The following is a 20,342-nucleotide window of genomic DNA, read 5'->3' on the forward strand; positions in this document are numbered from 1 at the left end:
GCTGCCAAGGCGAATGTGGCTATATGGGGGTGGAAGGCTGAGAAGTGACCAAACAGACACAAAATAAAGTTAAGACAGGATGACATTACCTCAGTCACTTCACCGGAAAGGAGACTTGCAGCCACGCCTAGTCCGATGTATCCCGAGCAGGTTCTGTGGGCTGAATTTGCTGTACTAGGGGATTTTGCTGATGTTATCTTAGATCTCATCTTAGAGGGATTACAGGCTACTCTTGATCTCTGACATACCCTCTGGTTCTAAAGATGGAACTTGGAGCAAAAGCACATGATGAGGCTCCAGGGTCCAGGATCGACTCTCTAGGCATGCTGCTACAGTTTGGGTAAAGGTTTAGAGTGGTGACTGCTCCTGCTTTCGAAGATAGCCTGGGAATAGACTCAAGCTTTACCAGCTGCCGCTAGAAGATGGAAAAGTCTAGAAGCAGATCCTTCTCTGGTCTGTTCAGGGAAAGGCCTCTGCTGACATCACAATTTCAGATCTGGATATCTGGAAGCATAAGGTGATAAACTAACAATACTCCAAACCACAAACCTACAGTGGCTCTCTATGGAGGCAGAGGGAAATTAATACCTGAGACTCTTGGTTTCTTTAGTGAAGGGAGAGAGAGACAGAGACAAAGAGAGACAGAGACAGAGAGACAGAAACAGAGAGACAGAGAGAGATAGAGACAGAGACACAAAGAGAGAGATAGAGACAGAGACAGAGAGACAGAGACACAAAGAGACACAGAGAGAGGCACGCAGATGTCTATGGAGACCAGAAGAGGGCGCCTGATCTCCTGAAGCTGGAGTTACAGGCCATTGTAAGCTGCCCCATATCAGGTGGTGGAAACCAAACTGCAGCCTTCTGCAGGAGAAACTCAGCCAACTCTCCAGCTCCCACCATCTCCATTTAGTCTATGTTAATAAATCATGGCCGCTGACAAGAGAGAGAGAGAGAGAGTCCTTTGTGCTGAACACAGCTCCTCATTCTTGGTGTGTATTTTAACTTCTGTGAGCACCAGCATAATCCTTAGGTAACAGCTCTCATACGTATCACCGTTTTACAGGTGGAGAAACTGAGGCCAGGATGCTATTGTTTTGTGGCTGCTAAGTTAGCTGCTGAGAGTTTACACTGGACATGCCAGGGCTGACATCCAGGGACTGTGTCAACTACATCCTAAAATGGCATCCCATTTTAGCCCAACAGCTCCAAGGGTCAACAGCTATTCTCATCTTAAGTTAAAGAAAACTTGGTACAGAGCCTGTGCTACACCTGTTCCCTGTCTCTGCCCCTCTGTTGTTTCCTCATATCTCTTCCCTGCTAGGCACCATTGTTGCCAGAGCATCTGAGATCACCTCCCCGGGAGGTGCTCAAGAGGTTATGCACTAGTCTGGAGGGAAGGATACCGCTCAGAAAACCCCTTCTTTCCCAGGAGACAGGGAATGGTAAACTTGCATGCTGGGTGGACTTCTTGGTGATGCACCTATTGGAGGGCCTCATGCTCTTGAAGGTAATCTCTCACCCTCACCCCTGTAGGTTACCCCTCACTCACCTCCTGTAGGTACACTGAGTTTGATCCCCATCACCCATGGAAAAGCAGGGCAATGGGGAGACTGGAGAAAGCTGGAGAAGCTTGGAGCTTACTGGTCAGCCAGCCTATGCCTTTCAGCAATTCCAAGTCCCAGTGAGAGACCAGTCTCAAACAAACAAAGCAACATGGACAAATGACCTCCACATACACATGTGTGAGCATGCGTGTGTGTGTGTGTGTGTGTGTGTGTGTGTGTGTGTGCGCGCACACACACACACACACACACACACACACACACACACACACAAGGCTAAAGAGGTAGCTCAGAGAGAGAGAGCATTTTCCTCTTATATGCATAGCCCTGGATTCTCTGGCCAGCACTGCAGCAACAACAAATTTCAGTGTGAATGGACTCTTAAGTAGCGAGAAAAAGAAGAGTGAGAAGGTTCAAATACCCATATCGAGGGCAACTCTTCAGAATCTGGAGATGTGGCTCAGCTGTTAAGAGCACTGGCTGCTCTTGTATAGGACCCAGGTTCGTTCTCAACACCAGCGTGGTGGCTCACAACCATCTATAACCCCACCGAGTTGAGTTCGCATAATCCATGTATTCACTCAGCAACTATTTACTGCCCACCTACCAAGTGCCACGACTATTTCTAGGTCTTCAGAACTCTGTAGTCAATAACTTGAGTGGTTGAGTGTGAGGTGTAGTAGGGTCCCAGGAGCGAGGCCAGCCTGCAGTTGCAGTCTGCAGATCAGGTATTCCCATTTCAAGTCACTCCTGTGCCAGCAGACTCACCTGCCCTCCCCCAGCCGCTGTTGGCTCCTCTGACGCACAGCAGACAGAGGAGCTCAGGGATCGGGCTCTGCTCGAATAAATTACCACGCCACAGTGTTCATGCATAAAACATGGTACAGAAGACTGAGAGAGGCTGGGCCCCAGGGAGCTCAGCCCAGCACCCGCCTTGGGGCCAGTCGGGAGTTAAAGGAAGGGAAGTAAAGGAAAGCTAGAGATAAAATAAGCCAACGGAAACCCCAGACATTAAAAAAGAGAGAAGGGGGGAGAGCAGCTTTAAAAAAAAAAAAATTTTGTCATTTTTATGCGTCTGGACCGACTTCCGGATTTGCTGTGAGACCTTTGGTGGCGTGGTCATGAGGTCTTAGGCCGCTGTTTGGGGACCATGGTGTTGCCTTCGCGATTGCACTGGATCAGAAACAGGCCATGGAGGGACAGGATCCGGAGGCGGCGGCTCCACCGTGAGTGTTCCCAGAGGAATGGCCCACACTTTTGTCCCCACCCGATTTGCTCTACACACTTGTCCTCTTGGGTTTTTCTCTTCTCGCATCCCTTGTTCTTCTTGTACCTACTTCCAGGGAACTTCCTCTTTCCCAGTCCGGCCTCTCTCTTCCGTTTCCACAGCCTCATCCCTGTTAGAAGTAACTAGATACAGCTTGCGCAAAGTGGCCGGCAGGGGAGGGCCTCTTTACTCCCCCCGTCTAGATGGGAAAACATACATTGTTTGTGGTGTGTGAACTGATGAGTACAAGAATGGAATGTCTGAATGCAGAAATATGTCCTGGGAATGGAGCTAAATTCAAGGATCAATGAGTCCATTTCTTCACAGTGTGGCATCGTGTGGTTTTGTGGGGTTTTTGTTTTGTTTTGTTTTGTTTTGTTTTTTTCCAGTGATCAAACTCACAGGGAGGTTCCTGTTAAGTGGGCACTAATTTTGACCAAAAATGAAATCTTAGTGTGGGAATAATCAGAGAAAGTAAAAGCAGTTCAAATACACACCAAGATCATTATTGTCAACAGGTAATAGACAATAGGTTGGACAGTGTGGCAGCGTCAAGAGACAGGAGACTGTGGGTGGGGAAAAGAATGAGTCTGTTTCTATGAGGGAGAGAGCCTTTGCTTTCTACCTATCACTGATGAAACTGTGATAGCTTACAGTTGACCTTTGGCCCCTAGCATGCATCGACAGTAAAGAGCATGAGAGACTGTTGTAAGCAAGACACCATGCCTCCCTCGGAAGAGTGCCCACCAGTCAGTCTCATCATATGGTCGTCATATTTTAACAACTTTTCAAATTCAAGTAAAAGATAATAATTTCTAGGCAAAAGCTTTCAAATGTCTATGTTGACATTTAATTCTTTAAACATAAGCATGAGAATCAACAGTGGTCTGGGATAAAATGGCATACCTGTTGACAACCAGCTACCAAGCCATTTTATCTGTGTGATGTTGTTCTCACTAGAGCTCTGACCTATCCTGTTATTTGTAACTAACAGCACGTTGATGGCTCCTTCTTATGTGTTAAAAGGCCCTGATGCAGATAGTTAAATTAAGATGAACGAGTGTTTAGGACAATGTCAAATACACAGTCACAGTCTACTAGTTGAGGAGCTAACAGGGTCGGTTGGAGTCTAAATAACATTCACATACAAGGAAATATTTTGCACTCAGCAAAGTATTTCTTAGTATAGCTGCAGAAGCTATTAATAATATTCCCTGGCCTTCAGCCCTTGATCAGCTGCTTTTTTCAGTAGAGTCTTCCTTAGGCTCAAATGAGAGAGAGAGAGAGAGAGAGAGAGAGAGAGAGAGAGAGAGAGAGGCTAAGAATGGAGCCCAGGACCTTGTGCATGCTCGGTAAGCACTCTACCACTGATCGATAGCCCCAGATGTTTAAACTATGTTTTTGTTTTGCTTTATTGTTTTTCTGTTGTTGTTGTTGTTGTTGTTGTTGTCTTGCTTCATTCTGTGTGTGTTGGGAAGCAGCTGCAATCTTGCAGGTTTGAGACAATACCACGACTGGGTGTGGAGGTATGTCACTAGGAAAAGGGGGAGGCTGGACTTGCATGGTTTCACCAGTATGGGTGCAAAGTCAAGTTTACACCCTAAAAGTTGTGGCAGAAGGTTGCTCTACTCCAGAGAGGAAACTTGAATTGTGAAGCTGATTTCTGGGTGCTGTGCTGATATCTGCACACAGTTTCAATATGAAATGTCAGTAGACATTACATCTAAGCTCAATGCTAAGCAGTTACCAGTAAAATAAGTATACATTTACTTATTTTGTATAAGTACAGTATTACTTATGTAAGAATATATACTTTTGCTGTATGAATATATACTATATATACATATATACATATATATATGTATATGTATATATGTGTGTATGTATATATATATATATATATATATATATATATGTATATATATATATATACACATACATACACACACAGAGACACTGAGACACTCTTTGGAATAAGTGTTTCAGGAATTCTGTCATTCCTTTGGAATGGTCATGAACCTTGATGTATTATAGCCCTAGAGAGAAGTGCAGAATTGAGCAAAGTCTTAGGAGATGGATTTTGCAACTTAGGGGAGATCTGTGCATACTCAAAGGGGTTAAACTAAAGATATAAAGAGAGAAGGGGTAAGAACAACTAGGGGAGAGCAAAGAGGAAGCTTCTTACTGCCCACCCTGCCTACAAAACTATCCTGAGATGTTGAAACTGCTATAACTTACCTTGATAACTTCTCTACTCTTCTGTCTGGGAGACTTTTCCCACAGCACAATGTCCCTTCCAACTGAAGACTTAAGACTTTCTGTCCTATAGTGTCACTAAGAAAAAATAAGCTAATTAAGGTCAGTTTCCTCTAACACATAAGGGACATTGAATGGTAGTAAAAGATGCATGTGCTATGACTTCCTCGTCCATGCAGACATTACTAATCAATCACATCTCTCCCTCTAGCTCCAAGAGCATCCCTAGCATCCTTTATTACACAGCATCCAAGGCTGCTAGTCTAACTAATCAGTATTGGCTCATTGTTGAAACCTAGTTTTATGTCTTATTGCTTCATAAGTTGATCGATCGCCTTAGTTAGTTACCTCAGTTTCCATGAGTGAAAAGTCTGGGATAAATTAGCTGAAGCATCTGCCAATTCGTTGCCCGTCACCACACCCCCTCATTCCCCACCCCCCAATCCTGAGATCAGCCCTTGGCCATATCATCTGAGTTCTTATCTAGAAGCAGAATTGAGTTCTGTGTAGCAGTAGGTCTGAGGACCTCACTAAGCAACAGCTTCCCAGGATTCTCTGCCCACTCCTCAAGGCGCTTTCCACTGCTTGTCCCTTGGCTTCTTCAAGGCCCTAAGAGTCACCTGTTGCTGCCATACTCACCTTCAAAGGGCTTGACTGATCAGGTTAGATGCCAATACTCAAGATATGTCTCCTGTTAATTAGCTCGGAGTCAGCTGACCAAGCACTTCTCAATGGCATCTCTACAGCCCCTTATCTTTGCCTTCTGGCAGAATCTGACCATCATCATATCCATTCACAGATCTCACCTACACTATAAATGAGAAAATTAAACAGGGCTTGTGTCCTAGGGATAAAAACCCAGGGCTTTCCTAGAATTTTGTTTACCAGGAAACCTAATGTCATTCTTACCATACAACCTGGAAGGTTGTTTTGTTTTGTTTTGTTTTGCACTGAAAAGCTTTGATTTTTTTTAACATCTTTTTTTTTGAGAAATTTTAAATATACAGACAAGCTGATAAATGGTGTCATGCATCCCATATGCCTGTCACTTAAATGCACAGTGTTAATAATTTGTCATATTTACTTCATTTATTTCCTAGCTGAAACATTTTAAAATAAATCATAGACATTATAACATGTCAACCCTAAATATTTTGGTTAAGTGTGCCCAAATAATGTCATTTTTCTGCCTTACCACCTAATAAAATTCATCATGTCCTGACAATATTCAGTACAGGGTCAGCACTCAGATCTCCCTGGTAGGAACCTACTTTGTGCCACATGGCCATAGGACTTCGTAAAATGTGCCTCTAGCTTGGGGACTTGTCTTTGTTAGAATTCTATTACTCTGATAAAGCACTATGACTCAAAGCAACTTGCAGAGTACAGAGTTTATTTGGCTTACAGGTCATCACTGAGGGAAACCATGACTGAAACTCAAGGCAGAAGCCTGGAGACAGGCACTGAGCCATGGAGAACCCCTGTCCACTGGCTTGCTCCTCGTGGCTGGCTCAGCTTGTTTTCTTAAACAACCCAGGACCACCTGCCCTGAAGAGGCACAGTCCAAAGTGGACTGGGCCCTTCAACATCCATCCAGAAAAAACGCCACACAGTCTTGCCAACAAGATCTGATGGAGGCATTTTTCTTGGTTGAGGTTCCCAGAGAACTCTAGCTTGAATCAAGTTGACAAAAAGTAATAAGGCAGGATCCTAACTCTTTAATGTCACCTGTCATTGTTAGCTCCAGTTTCTGAAACACATAAAGGGATTTTGGATGGCAGTGAGAAGTACATAGCTTATGACAGCCAAGGCAATCCAAACATTGCTAGTCAGTGTCTCATGTGCTCCTCACAGGCCACAACTGGCCCAGCCTTAGGCTTAGGTTTGAGTTGAATCAGAACTACATTCAGGCTGGGGCTTGTGGTTCAACAGATGGGGTTGTATAGCTTAGTGGGTTCCATCTCGGCCCTGAAAATAATAACACAGTCAACAGCTGATGGGAGGCATGGCATACAAAAGGCACTCTTGGCCTCTCAGGACATGCCACCTGTTCTTCTGGGAAACAGGACGTGTGTCAGCTACCACCATAGTAGAGTGTTGGCTACTCAGACACGTGGATGCAAGCAGGCACTGGAGCTCACCAGGAGACCTGCCGTCCCTTTCTAGAAAGGCAGAGTTTGGATGGAACAGACCACAGGGTGGTGACCTCTGCGGGCTCAGCCAAATGAAGGGGAATGATTTCCATGTGTTCCTCCAGAAGCCAGCGACAGCCAAGCTCTGCACTGAGGCGAGGAACACAGGCATCTCAGTGACAGTTACTGTGGCTCAGATGACTTGCTGTGCTTCGTTCATTGGCCATGCTCCTGCCTCAGCATGGTGGTAGTCTTCTTTGGGGGTGGGTAGGTGTTTTTTCCATGTACATAAGGATATATGTTTACCTTAGCACCCACATGCAGAAGCCAGAGTCCAATGTTGGATGTTTTCCTAGATCCCTCTCCACCTTACTTTTTGCGATGAGGTCTTTCCTTGAGCCTGGTCATTTCAGCTAGACCGGCTGGTCAATAAACCCCAGGAATACACTCTCTCTGCCTTCCACCCCAGCCTGGGAATTACAGGTGTACCCTGCCTACCATGCCTGGCTTTATGTCGGTCCTAGAGATCCAGACACAGGTATGCAGGCTTGCATGGCAAATACTTTACACACTGACCCGTCCCCTCAGCCCAAGATAGCAGTGTTCTTAGTGTGGCTGCGTGAGAAGGGGAACTCAGCAGGCAGAGGTGTGAGTTGGATAGACTAGCCTCTGTACTGTGGCTGGGGTGCAGGCATAAGTGTGAAAGGGGTCCCTTGTCTGGGGCTCTCTGCTCTGTAAGGTAAGAACACACTTTGCTCTTCCCAACCCAAACAGGGCACAGAAGCAAGGCCTAAACCAAACCTCTCATAATTCCTCTGTTCCCAGTGATGAGCAGACCTCCAGGAGATGAAGTGGCCTGGGCAGGAGGAATTGCCTTGAGCTAGTGGCTCTCCCAGCAGCCTCTGAACCTGGGTCTACTGCTGGGACAGATGTTCCCGCTCTCTGGGAGACGCAGCATCAACTTACAGAGCACCCCAACTTACTCTTGGCTTTCTGTCTGCTGACCTGCTCCTGGGCAAGACTGGCAGGCCGACACGTTGCTTCAATCACACTCAAGTTTCTCCCCTGACTCCTCCCCACGGGACTTGATGGGATGTGGCTGTGGCTGTAGATTTAGATTTTTCGACATGGAAGGAGAAACACACACATGCCAGACCATGGCAGGGGCTGCATGGCTGACTTTCGAGATGCTGCCCCCCGGGTCTTACTGAGTTGCTTGAAGCTGGCGTATTCCTCAGGCTGCAGGTGCTGGCTTCCAGCTGGCTGCTCTGCACCACACAGGAGCACTCCTCTATTTGTCTGTTTCTTTTGAAGTCATGAGAGTGGAGATTTGGGGTGAAGTCAGAGAGGGCATTTCAGCAGGTATGAAAACAATGAAATGGACAGCCTCTCAGAGTTCTGGGGCCTTTAATTTCCTGCATCCCGTCCCAACAACCTGCTCAATTGTTCATCAACAGCCTTTCTAGGTAGGGACTGAAGGAAGCTGGGTTCTCCTGGGTTCTCAGATCTGCATCGCCGTCTAGTTCTGTATCTGGTTTTCCAACAGCTCTGCCTGATGTAGAGACTGAGTTTGATTTTTTTGTTTGTTTGTTTGATTGACACTGGTGTAAGAACTCCTTCTATAGGGTCAGACTTCCTATTTCCCTATCAGCATCTTCCAAAATAATTGCCAATGGACAAGTCCTACACCCCAAACCCTCCCATTCCCAACCCCTACACACACACACACACATACACACACACACACACACACACCAGAGCGATTGAGGATTGACTCCTGCAGTTGCCTTATGTCCAGTATCAACTCCCACTGCCAAGGAAGACAAAAACAAACCAAGCAAACAAAAAACAATTGGAAACTCGAGAGAGGGGAGATACTTTGAATAATTCAAGGGACCTGTGGGTGGGAAAGTGTTCTTTGTTGTGAACATTGATCTGCACAGATATTTTAGCTGTGGCCAGACAAAATGAAGGATGTGGAGGGAAAGAGAGGGAAGGGGCAAGGCTTCAGGTAAAAGCGAAGGCAAAGCAAGCAGAGGCCGGTGGCGGTGGGCAGATGCTTGCTGGGATCCCAGAGCCCTTCACTCTCAGGTTGGCTGCTTGTAACAGGGTTACATTAGTTATTTTTCTCAGTGCTCTGATTGGATACCTTACAACAAGCAACTGAAGGGAGAAAGGGTTCGTGATGGCTCACATATTGAAGGGATACAGTCTATGGCAGTAAGGAGTAAAGCCATAGATGAGTGCTTGTACTCTGCTGCCTTTCTGCTTGGTTCAGTGTGGGACCCCAGCCCATAGCATGGCAACCAACATTCAGAGGATAACCTCTCTGGAAACACTGTAACAGACAAGCACAGGGGTGTGTCTTATGTCTCCTAAGAGATTCTAAATCCAATCAAGCTGCTGAGAAAAATGAACCATTGATACATCAAAGAGAAAAAAGACTAAAGAGTCAGAAAGCTCGTCACCAGAATGGCAACACCCCTGGTTAGAAGCAAAAGGTCAGCTGAGCTGTAAAGTTTCTTGGAGGCATAAAACTACTATGTGAAGCTGGGAGCAAGGGGCTCATCGGAAAGACAGCATCTTGATATCTGTTAGCCTCACTTCATGTCACACTGTACCAGGTTTTGTTTTGTTTTGTTTTTTCTCTAAGCTATCATCATCTAAGGAATCACTTCACAGCCTAAGAATATGCTAATTATATACACACAAAAACAAACACAGAGTTGTCAAAATTGTAAACTACAAGACTTGCACTAAGATACAAAGCCCTTGGTTTTGTTTTGATCTGACACAAGGCTAATGTCTTTGTGGCTGTGTAAAAATTAAACAATACAAAAAAATAGGAGTTGGGGCTATGAATACAGCTTAGTGGTGGTCAAATGATTAGCATATAGGAGACCTAGGGTACAATCTCCAGCAGGGAAGGGATTTCACACACACACACACACACACACACACACACACACACACACACACACCAGTACAGACCCTGTATAGCAAAGTACTCTCATTTCCTCTTTGAAATATTCAAAATTCTTTTCATATCATATTCCTACCACATCTTGCAACTTTCTCTTTCAGTTGAGAGCATAGCTTAAGCCCCTCTTCATGTTCATAGATAGATACTTTTCTCGTTGCTGTGACCAAACCACCCAGCATTAGCAACTTAAGGAAAGAAGGGTTTGTTTGGGCTCCCAGTTCCATGGCAGGGAAGCCGTGCTGGCAGGGGTTTAGGGCAGTGGGTCACTTTGTGTCAGCAGAGACTGCTGCTCCGCCCATTGGCTCCACTTTAATCCGTGCAGGACCACAGCCTACTCCTTGCTGTTCTCCACATATTTCTTTCTGCAGTTAAACCTCTCTGGAAACACCCTCATGCACACACCCAGAGGTGTGTTTTCTGGGTGCTTCCAAATCTTGTCAAACTGACCATGACCTTAGGAAACAACGACCACATCTGTACAACCAAAGGCTTGCGAGTTTAGCACAGTTTGAATGTTTCTAATCTGATTGACTTCAACGGTATCAAATGAGCCTACAAGGGGGATTACGCTAGGTAGAAACAGAAGCATCCATGAAATTATCCACACAGGGTGATACAACTCTCCTGCCATGCTCTCCCCCATGTCGCTCCAAAGATCACGTGGCTGTTCAAAAGGCTAGGATAGTATGCAGAGGGTGTGTGGATCTACTATCAGGAACTACTGCTCCTAAACTCATTCCACCAGGAGTAGCCTTTTACCCCTCATCACATGAAGACGTTTGGAAACTCCATTTCCAATTTCTGAGGAGCAGTTGTACTGATTCCTGTCTTCTCGGGTGCTAGAGATGTCTCTGTGCTTGAGAACGGGTCTCTTGGCACCTGTTTCCATCACCAAATGGAGTGGAGAGCAGCGTGAATGTTAGTCAACTCTCCACTACTGTAGCAAATACCTTTGGTAAGCCATGAGTAGAGAGAAAGACTTACTGTGGCTCACAGTGTTGGAGAGTACAGTTGAGGGTAGGCTGGCCCCCTTGTTTTGTGCTGTTGAGGGGCTGAGAGAGCATAGCCTGAGTAAAAACAGAACTGAGAAGGGGCTGAGAATCTGGGCATGGTGTTACATGCTTGTAACCTCAGTCGCTTGGGAAGTAGAAGCTAAAGGATCCAGAGTTTAAAGTCATCCTTAGCCATGTAACAAGTTTGGGGCCAGCCTGAGCTACATGATACCCTGTCTCAGGGGTGGCTTGATGTCCTATATACCTCTTCCAGGGCTTTTCCTTAACTATGTAAGTATCTCCCATCAGGCCTTTCCCTGGGTTCTGCCATCTCCCTGCACTACCAACCCAGCAGGCCAAACCTTTAACGGCCGACTTTTAGAAAATCTTCATGAACTGAGCTGTAGCAGCTCAGACCTGAGTTTTGGAAGAGCCATCCAGGGCAAGGAAAGGAAAATCTGAGGTGTGACTCTGTGCGAACACTTTAGTATATTTGATGTATTAAATATATGCATTCCTAGCAATCAATCTTCTGATGAATTTATTTTAATATTTAAAACTGCATTGATTGATTGATTGATTGATTGATTGATTGATTGTGTTCAGGGGCATGTCATGATACCAATACGGAAGTCATAAGACATTGTATGGAAATCAGTTCTCATCTTCCACTTTGTGAGTTCCAGGGGTCAAACTCAGGTCCCCCAGCTTAGGAGCAAGGGCTTTTACCTGCTGAGCCATTTCACAGGCCCTTATTATAATTTATTACATTTAAAATTTTCCATTAACATGTATTAATTATGCATGTTAATGTGGCTTGGCATTATATTCCCCATGTGCATGCAGTGTGTAGTGATCAAAGACCCCATCCCATCCCACCCTCTCCCACCCTCTCCCACCCTCTCCCACCCTCTCCCACCCTCTCCCACCCTCTCCCACCCTCTCCCACCCTCTCCCACCCTTCCCAATCTCAAGTAATCAGTATTCTATTTCCAGGTAGACTTTTGTAGCTTTCATAAGTATGAGAGGACATGTATTTCTGTGTCTGGCTTATTTTAATGGCCTCTTACCCCCTGCATTTCATAGTATATAATAACGTAACTATGTAAGTATCTCATTATTGTTTATGGCTGAATAATATTCCACTGTACACACGCACACTTTTAATTTGGCCTTTCATCTGCTGCTTAGCTGAGTTCATAATTTGACTCTTTTGAGTTGTGATGTGATAACCTGGGTATATAGTATTTCCTTGCTATGCTGAGAAAACCTGGTTTTAGTGCTCTCAAAGCTGCAGATGCTTGCACACTTCTCTATTTGCCATCCAACCTTTGTGACAATCCTCTAATTTTTTTCAGCCCTATCCATGAGGTATCAGAGAAAAATTCACTTTTGAGTTTCAGCCCTGAGAACTGACAAAACATCTGTGGTCACAACAGGAAAGGTCTGGGTTCTCTCCCCTCCCCTCCATACTCCTCTGTGGCCTTCAGTGTCAGCCTGTCTTCAGAGCACTCCTCAGTCGATGGTCTGTTTCCTGTGTGATAGTTCTGCCTTTGTTTCATGGTTAGATTATTACAATCTATATTTTACAACAGATACCTTATTAGTGAGTGAGAATATTGGATATGTTTTATATTGAATTAGATAGAGTGGACATATTTAATATAATTATGCACAGGTAGTAATATCTGTAATCCGAAGAGCACAGCTAGACAGGTACTGTCAGGGTGAACACCCCCAACATTCAGGCACCTCCATTCTACTCCTGGTTCTGGTCCTGTCCAGAGGGAGCTGTGGGCAGGTCAATGACTAAATGTCCCTAGAGCCCCACCACCCTTCACAGATATTGTGAGGTCATCATTGAGACACATCGAGATGGTTCAATCAATTAGTAGCAAATGACCGCAAATGACTGTGCTTCATGACGTATTGGACTTGACTCCATGTGCATTTTTCCGCGTGACGTGATGCAGTTACAGAGCAGTGCAGGAGACAGCTGAGTAGCCTGGAGCAGGGCTGACAGAAAGGCAGAGAGGAAGAGGAGCTAAGGCCGGAGGATGCAAAGCTGAGGTGGAGGATGCAAAGCAGGAAGAGGCATCCTGTACTGGAGGCTGACCTAGCCCTGAGCGTCATGGACACTTTGAGGCTGCAAAGCGACTTCCCCCTCCATTTTCTCTCCTTAATTCCTGCTGGGATCCATTGTGTGTTCTCATCTTAACCAGTTACAGCCTGCACCCAGAACAAAAGAGCACGAGAACACCTTGATTTCGTGAGGAAAGCTTGTAGCTAAGCAAATCTTTGTTTCTAATCCAACGCTCAAGTGAGGAGCCTGGCAAGGCTAGAGATGCAATGCCCAGAGGACATCTCTACTTGCTCTCTGGTATGAAAAGGAAGTTGTCTGCTATTTTTAAGATGGGAGACGCCGTCTTCAGGATGAGATACACAGTTCTCCTCTTTCCACAGCAGCACCTGCTTTTGCATTGCATGAGAAGGTAGGAGGAGGCTGTAAGCACACTGGTCAGAGCCCTGATCCACTCCCTGCTCTGACACTACGCCTCTGTAGGACATCAGCCAGGGGCCTCACCCACCTAACACAGTCAACTATGTTCTTTTGGCTACAGCTAGAACGAAGCTGGATGGCTAATTTTAATTTTCTTATTAACACCATCTGGAATCACCTAGGAAGAAAGTTCCCCAGATCAGGTGGGCTTGTCTTGGTGGGCAGTGTCTCTTGATTATCTTAATAGATGGTGGAAGACCTGCCCTGTAAGTCATCAGCACCATTGCCTAGGTCCACACCCTGGAGTGTAAGAGTAGAGAAAAGAACTAACTATGCGTGCATTCTCTGCTCTTAGCTGATGTGACTGTTTTAGGTTTCTGCTGCCTTGACGTCCCCACTATGACGGACTGTAACCTGGAATTGTGAACGCAGCAACCTTTTTCTCTTAAGCTTCCTTGTGTTGAGGTATTTTATCACAAGGCAGTCATGAAACTAAAACCTTTATCCATTTCTCTTCTGGTCAAGTCCTCTCCTGCCCCTGCTGGCTCTCATATCCACCCTCAGTCTTTCCATTCTTCCTCCTGCATGGGGTCAGCCTTGTTTTCCCCCCAGTTCTTGACACCAGTGTGGACCAGATGGTGTGGCCTAATGTGTCAACCTGAAAAAAGAAATAATTAAAACTTGCTATCTCTGTCCTTCATGTGTGAACTCACTGATTACAAAGCTGGAAGTCTTGCTTGGTTGCAGCGCCTCACTTTTCCTCATGTGAAAACTGAGGTAATTAATTAGTTAGTTAATTAGAGGCTCCACCTTCCACTCACTGGCAGAGTCCAAGAGCCCTCTGTTTTTCACTAGGGGTGGTCCTGTGAGCAGGTCAGGACCGGATAGTGTTGTCTGCCGCAGGTAACTATTCAGACCCTAAGAACAGCATGAGAAACACTGGCCACCAGTTTAAGTCATTTCAGAGCATCTAATTCTGAGGCCTGGGGTTTCTTTTAGTGTGAGGGGTGGGGTCCACTGAGGAAATAACGTGGTCACTCAGCAACTCAGGCTGGGCTCAGCTAGTGTTTCCTCCTTTCCTCAGAGAGCGATCTGTGTGATCTGAGAGCAGGTGGGAAGGCTCAATCTCTGTGGAGCCAGTTTACCAAGGTCTCTGGCTAAGCTACTTCTTGTGCCTTGGACCCACCACTTCCAAGATCTGCAAAGGCCCAACCCTCACATTGAGCAGGGACCCAGCTCGGTCCAACACTGCATCTGAGCTCATGGGATTTCAGTGCCCAAGAGTCCGTGCCTAATGTCCTTTTTGTAGCTTAACCAAGGATGTGGTGACCTACTTCCTTCACAACATATAACACGGAACCCTTTCTTCTGTGATATGTTGGAGGAAATGGATGCCACAGCACACTTGTCTATACTTTATTAGACCCTGGGCCCCAACTCTCCCCAGGTAAGCCTTCCTTTCCAACTTTGGGGTTATTTGCAATTTACTCTTGAACTCTGCCCCTTTGAGACCTAGAGCAGGCTGGAAGCTGCTTGTGTTCAGGGTCCTGATACTTCATGTCACTTCTCTGGGCTTCTGATGCCTTGTCAGTGCAGCCAAGCACATGGAGTAAGTCCTTGCATGAAGATAAAGCATGAAGAAATAGTTTGTCAGAGCTATTCAAATTCTTTTTAAACTTTCTACTTCAAAAATAAAATATGGGCTGGCAGGAGGGTCAGTGGTTAGAGATGCTTGCTGGCAAGCTTGACAACCTGAATTTGAACCCTGGGACCTGAGAGACTAGGTCTTAGTTAGTTACTATTGCTGAGATGCAACACCATGACCAAGGCAACTTACAGAAGAAAGTATTTCAATGGGGCTTACTTACAGTTTCAGAAAGTTAAGTCTATGGTCATCGTGGTGGGGAATGTAGCAGCAAGCAGGCAGGCAGGCATAGTATGGAAGCAGTAGCTAAGAGCTTACATCCTCATCAGCAAGCAGGAGGAAAAGAGAGTGAGACTGGACCTGTCTTGGGTTTCCTAAACCTTAAAGCCCACCCCCAGTGACATAACTCCTCCAACGGGCCACACCCTACGCCAGCAAGGCCATGTCTCCTAACAGTGTTCAAACATTCCCACTAACTGGGAACTGAGCATTCGACCATGAGACTATGGGACCATTCTCATTCAGACCACCACAGACTAGACATTTGATGCCTGATAGACAGACAGATAGGGAGAGGGGCCATGACTAAGACAGGTAAGTAATAAGGATAAGTCAACTTCCAAGATGGTGGCTTCTTCCTTGCCCTTCTGACCAGAGACCAAAGCCTGGCAGCTTAAAACCAAAGACTAGCAGGCTTTTTTTTTTCTCCAGCCAGTGAGATCAGCATGCTGAAGGACTGGTCAGACAAGTTCAAAGCCAGATGTTTACACCAAAGTTGTAGACCTCTCAGCTACCCTGTCATTTACCCTGACCATCCCTAGATTAGGAGAGGAGGGCCCATCAACTGATGCTTAAACCCGAGCCCCAGATGAGAGACTGCATCTGAGCCCCGCCCCCTCTCTGCATCTGAGCCCCGCCCCCTCTCTGTATCTGAGCCCCGCCCCCTCTGTTTGGCAGAGAGGTTTTTCCCTCTGTGTCTTGCTGTACCTGTGAGTTTCCTCCCCCCAATCAACGTCTTTCTTTAACCGCTGACTCTGCTACTCTGCTGTGTTTGCAATGTCTCTACCTCTATCTGCTGTGCTCAAGACTTTCCTGCCTTTTAATTCTTTATCTTGCAGAGAAAGTCAACCAGTTCAAGACTCCTGTCCCCTGAGGGAGAATCAACTTTTACAGATTGTCCTCTAACCTTCATCCATGCAGTGATACAAGCACACACACACTCATGCACACACTCACGTACACACACACACAAGCTGAAAGAAAAAGAGGAAGTGTCTAATGAAACTGCCCTCCTTAACTATGGTCTCCTGGAGATTCAAACCTTTGTTGGCTCCTGCCCCCTCTAGCCTTCAGCTGCTATTCTCTGGGTCTCAGCCTCTAGAGCTTCCTGCTTCCAGTCCTGACCTTTAACCTCTATCTCCCAGCTTCCTGCCCTCCAGTCTCAGCCTGCAATCTCTAGCTCCCAGCCTCTAGCCTCTTGGCTCTCGCCATCTTCATTTCAGAGGCAATCTTTTTCCATATCCTTAACACTTTCCTCTCTATATATTTTTTTCTATTTGAAATTGTCCAGGACCTTTTAAGATGAGGGCCACTGTTTTACAGGGAATGTTCACCAATTCGAAAATCACTGTGTGACAATTCATATTGTGGAATTCATACAAATGAGGTTTTGAGAAATATGCATATGTTTGGGTTTTTTTAACTTTAAAAAATGTAGCTGGGTAGTGATGGTGCACGCCTTTAATCCCAGCACTTGGGAGGCAGAGGCAGGCAGATTTCTGAGTTCAAGACCAGCCTGGTCTACAAAGTGAGTTCCAGAACAGCCAGGGCTACACAGAGAAACCCTGTCTCAGAAAAAAAAAAAAAAAAAAAGTAGAGCAAAAAGAGAAGACAAATGTACAGCAACCACCATAGGATAATGAGTGTTTATAGGATAATGAGTGTTTATAGGATAATGAGTGTTTGAGGGGTTCTGGCAATTCTCATTTTGAAGGAAAACCAAGGATTTATAGTGACTGCCTCGCTGGCTGCCATGCTGAACTTCCAAAGTCCTTCAGAACACTCATGCCTGCAATCTGCCTTCTGTCCTTTCTTTCTTCTTCTTCTTTTTCTTCTTTTCATTCCATTTTGGTTTGTTTTTATGAGACAAGGCCTAACTCTGTAGCGTTGGCTGGTCTGGCCCTTACTATGCAGCCTGGGTTGACCTAAATCTTAAGATAGTCCTCTTGCGTGAGTCTCTTGGACACCAGTATTAGACATGAACCTTTCACACCTAGCCCTGTGGTTGGTTTTCATTTGCTTAGCACAGATATTCTCTAGATCACCCATGTACATTATCATAAGCCTTACCAAGGGAAACCCAATCCTGTCTTCTCTGCATATTGTAGCTATGCAAATATCTAACAGAAGGACCCCCATCACCATGTCAATAAATGGAAGTAAAATAATGCCCCTCTTTTCTGCACACAGTAGCCTGAAATGAAAGCTTTTATGGGGTTCTGAGTGGTTTTGTTCAGTCTGTAACTTGTAAGTAACAATCATTTATAGAACTATCTTGCTGAGTAAAAGGCTTTCAAAAGTGGCTCCCTTGGGGCTGGAGAGATGGCTCGGCTGTTAAGAGCTCTGCTGGCTGCTCCTCCAGGACCAAGGTTTGACTCCCAACACCTATATGGCAGCTCAAACCATCTGTAATTCCAGTCCCAGAAGAGACAATGCTCTCTTCCACAGGCGCTATAAACGTGTGGTACACAGACCTGCATGCAGGCATAAATGGTTCATGTGTGGGCTGGGGATGTAACTGGTTCCTTTGGTAGAGTAGTTGTTAGCCTACTTATGTATAAGGTCTTGGGTTCGATCTCAGCACTGTATAAACATATTGGCTGGTATATGTCTATGATATAGCACACCAGGAAATTAAGGAAAAATCAGGCGTTAGATGTTATTCTCAGCTACATAGAGAATTCAAGGCCAGCCTGGTTACATGAAACAAACAAACAAACAAACAAACAAACTTGTTATAAACAAACAAACTTGTTATTTAGAAAAACCGAGCATCCCTGTGGCTTTTAATCCCACACAAGATGTCTACCCTTAACAATTTGTTTTCTGAACGCTGGCATTGAGGGCAAATGTAGCATCCTTTGGAAACCCAGAAGCCCATGGATTAAACCAACACCTCAAAACCCATCCCTGCTTCAGTCTCCTACAAGTCTGACTTTTGACCCCAAAGAAACACAGCTTCCCACGTGCCGGAACTCACTAAAGGACCACAGGAACTGGGGATGACTGACAGTCAAAAACCAATGTTTCCAAAGCTGGGAGGAGTTCCACAGATCACCGCCTCCCAGGCTGTCCTTCAGATGGTTTAATGTGCAGAGTCTTAAACCCAGGGTCCAGCCTTGGCTTTTATTTATTTTTAGAATAGTGAAACAGCTTTCCAGCTCAGACATTCAGGTTAAGACATAGGGACCTTTGGCTTTGACCTCCCTGGGGAGCTCGTGGGGGAGGAGGGGCGGTGAGTTTCCTCCTCTGTTCTCCTCCTTTTGTGATTTTCTTGTTCTGGGACAGCAATGCAAGGAAGACCTTCAATTCCTGATCTTTGGCCTCCGACTCTCAAGCTTGGGATGACAGGCATGTACCACCAGGCCAGGCTCATCTTGACAGTGGTCACACTGTCAGTATCCTTAGTGCCCCACCCTCCACCTGCCACCCCCACACCCCCTCCCCTGTTTTCCAGAGCATTCTTATTCAGTAGAGAATTTCTATAGAAACTTCAAGTACTGTTTCCAGGTAGGAGAAATGTAAATGCCAAGGGCATTTCTTTCCAGTTCTTTGTCTAGAACGATTCTAAAACTAAATAAATAGAAGCTTTTGAATCACCCTCTCCCTGACTGTACCTCAATCAGATCTCTGCAACTCCCACCAGCCCCAGGACACCAGGATCTGTGAATGGGGATGGCCAGGAGGCATGGAGCATGCCCTGTGCTACTTACCACCACCCCCAACACACACACACCACACTCATACACAACACACACACAAACACAAACAACACACACACACACCACACTCATACACAACACACACACAAACAACACACACACCCCACACACATACACAACACACACACAAACAACACAGACACCACACTCATACACAACACACACCATACACCACACACACATATACATACCACAAACACACACACACCACACACATACACAACACACACCATACACCACACACACATACCACAAACACACACACACCATACATACAAACACACACACATACACAACACACACCAATACACACAACACACATACACACATCACACACACATACACACACACAAAACACACACAACACACACAAACACAAACAACACACACACACCCCCCTCCCCCTTCCTGATCAAGATCTAATCTCAATGGAGATCTTACTACTAATTAAAAATTATTAGGGATACAAGTTTTTAAAAAAAGAAGTTAAACGGCCTGTGAAGAATTAATTAACATAAACGGAATATGGCAACTTTTACAGACCAGTGGCCAGTTTTATTTAAGAAATAGTGTGGAAATACAACCCAATGATGTTGAGGGAAATCTAGCAATGAATATCAAGTACAAACTCTAATTTTGTTTTCATGGTAACTACTATGAATCCTCACTGGGTTCACTTCAGCTAAAAACTGTAAAAGCTCTCTCTAGATTTAGGATTTTCCAAGGCTGTATTTCACTTTATTTTTTAAATATAAAAATATTGATGTGAGGAGCCAAGACCTCTGTGATGGTCAAGTACAAGATTCTGTAAGCGTTCTGGGTAGTGGCCACAAGGTGGCGCCACAGTGGTATTTCACAAACCTAACAAGGAGCATAGCCGTTAATGGAAATTGATGTCATCCCCAAATACATGAATGCAATATAATGGCTTCCCTGGATGCGATGGGAACTTTAGTCACAGACTTCTGCTTTCCAATGACTCTCATATGTCCATGGTGACG

At 45.4% G+C, this 20,342-nt stretch overlaps 1 protein-coding gene across 5 annotated transcripts in view; it reads left to right on the forward strand.

Annotated features, from left to right (window-relative positions):
* The first annotated feature begins 2,627 nt into the window (after positions 1 to 2,627).
* The window catches only part of Ripor2 (RHO family interacting cell polarization regulator 2), a 232,283-nt gene continuing 214,568 nt past the window's right edge, over positions 2,628 to 20,342 (forward strand). For 2 of the 5 annotated variants that reach the window (XM_006516587.4, XM_006516592.4), the window contains exon 1: positions 2,635 to 2,791. In XM_006516587.4, the coding sequence (XP_006516650.1) occupies positions 2,716 to 2,791 (76 nt within the window). In that variant the 5' untranslated portion in view covers positions 2,635 to 2,715. Of the gene's footprint in view, positions 2,792 to 20,342 lie in introns of all 5 variants that reach the window. The other 3 variants (XM_006516594.4, XM_006516595.4, XM_006516589.4) reach the window with 3 other exon arrangements.

The sequence above is a fragment of the Mus musculus genome, chromosome 13 (genome assembly GCF_000001635.26).
Source record: "Mus musculus strain C57BL/6J chromosome 13, GRCm38.p6 C57BL/6J".
NCBI classification, from domain to species: Eukaryota; Metazoa; Chordata; class Mammalia; order Rodentia; family Muridae; genus Mus; species Mus musculus.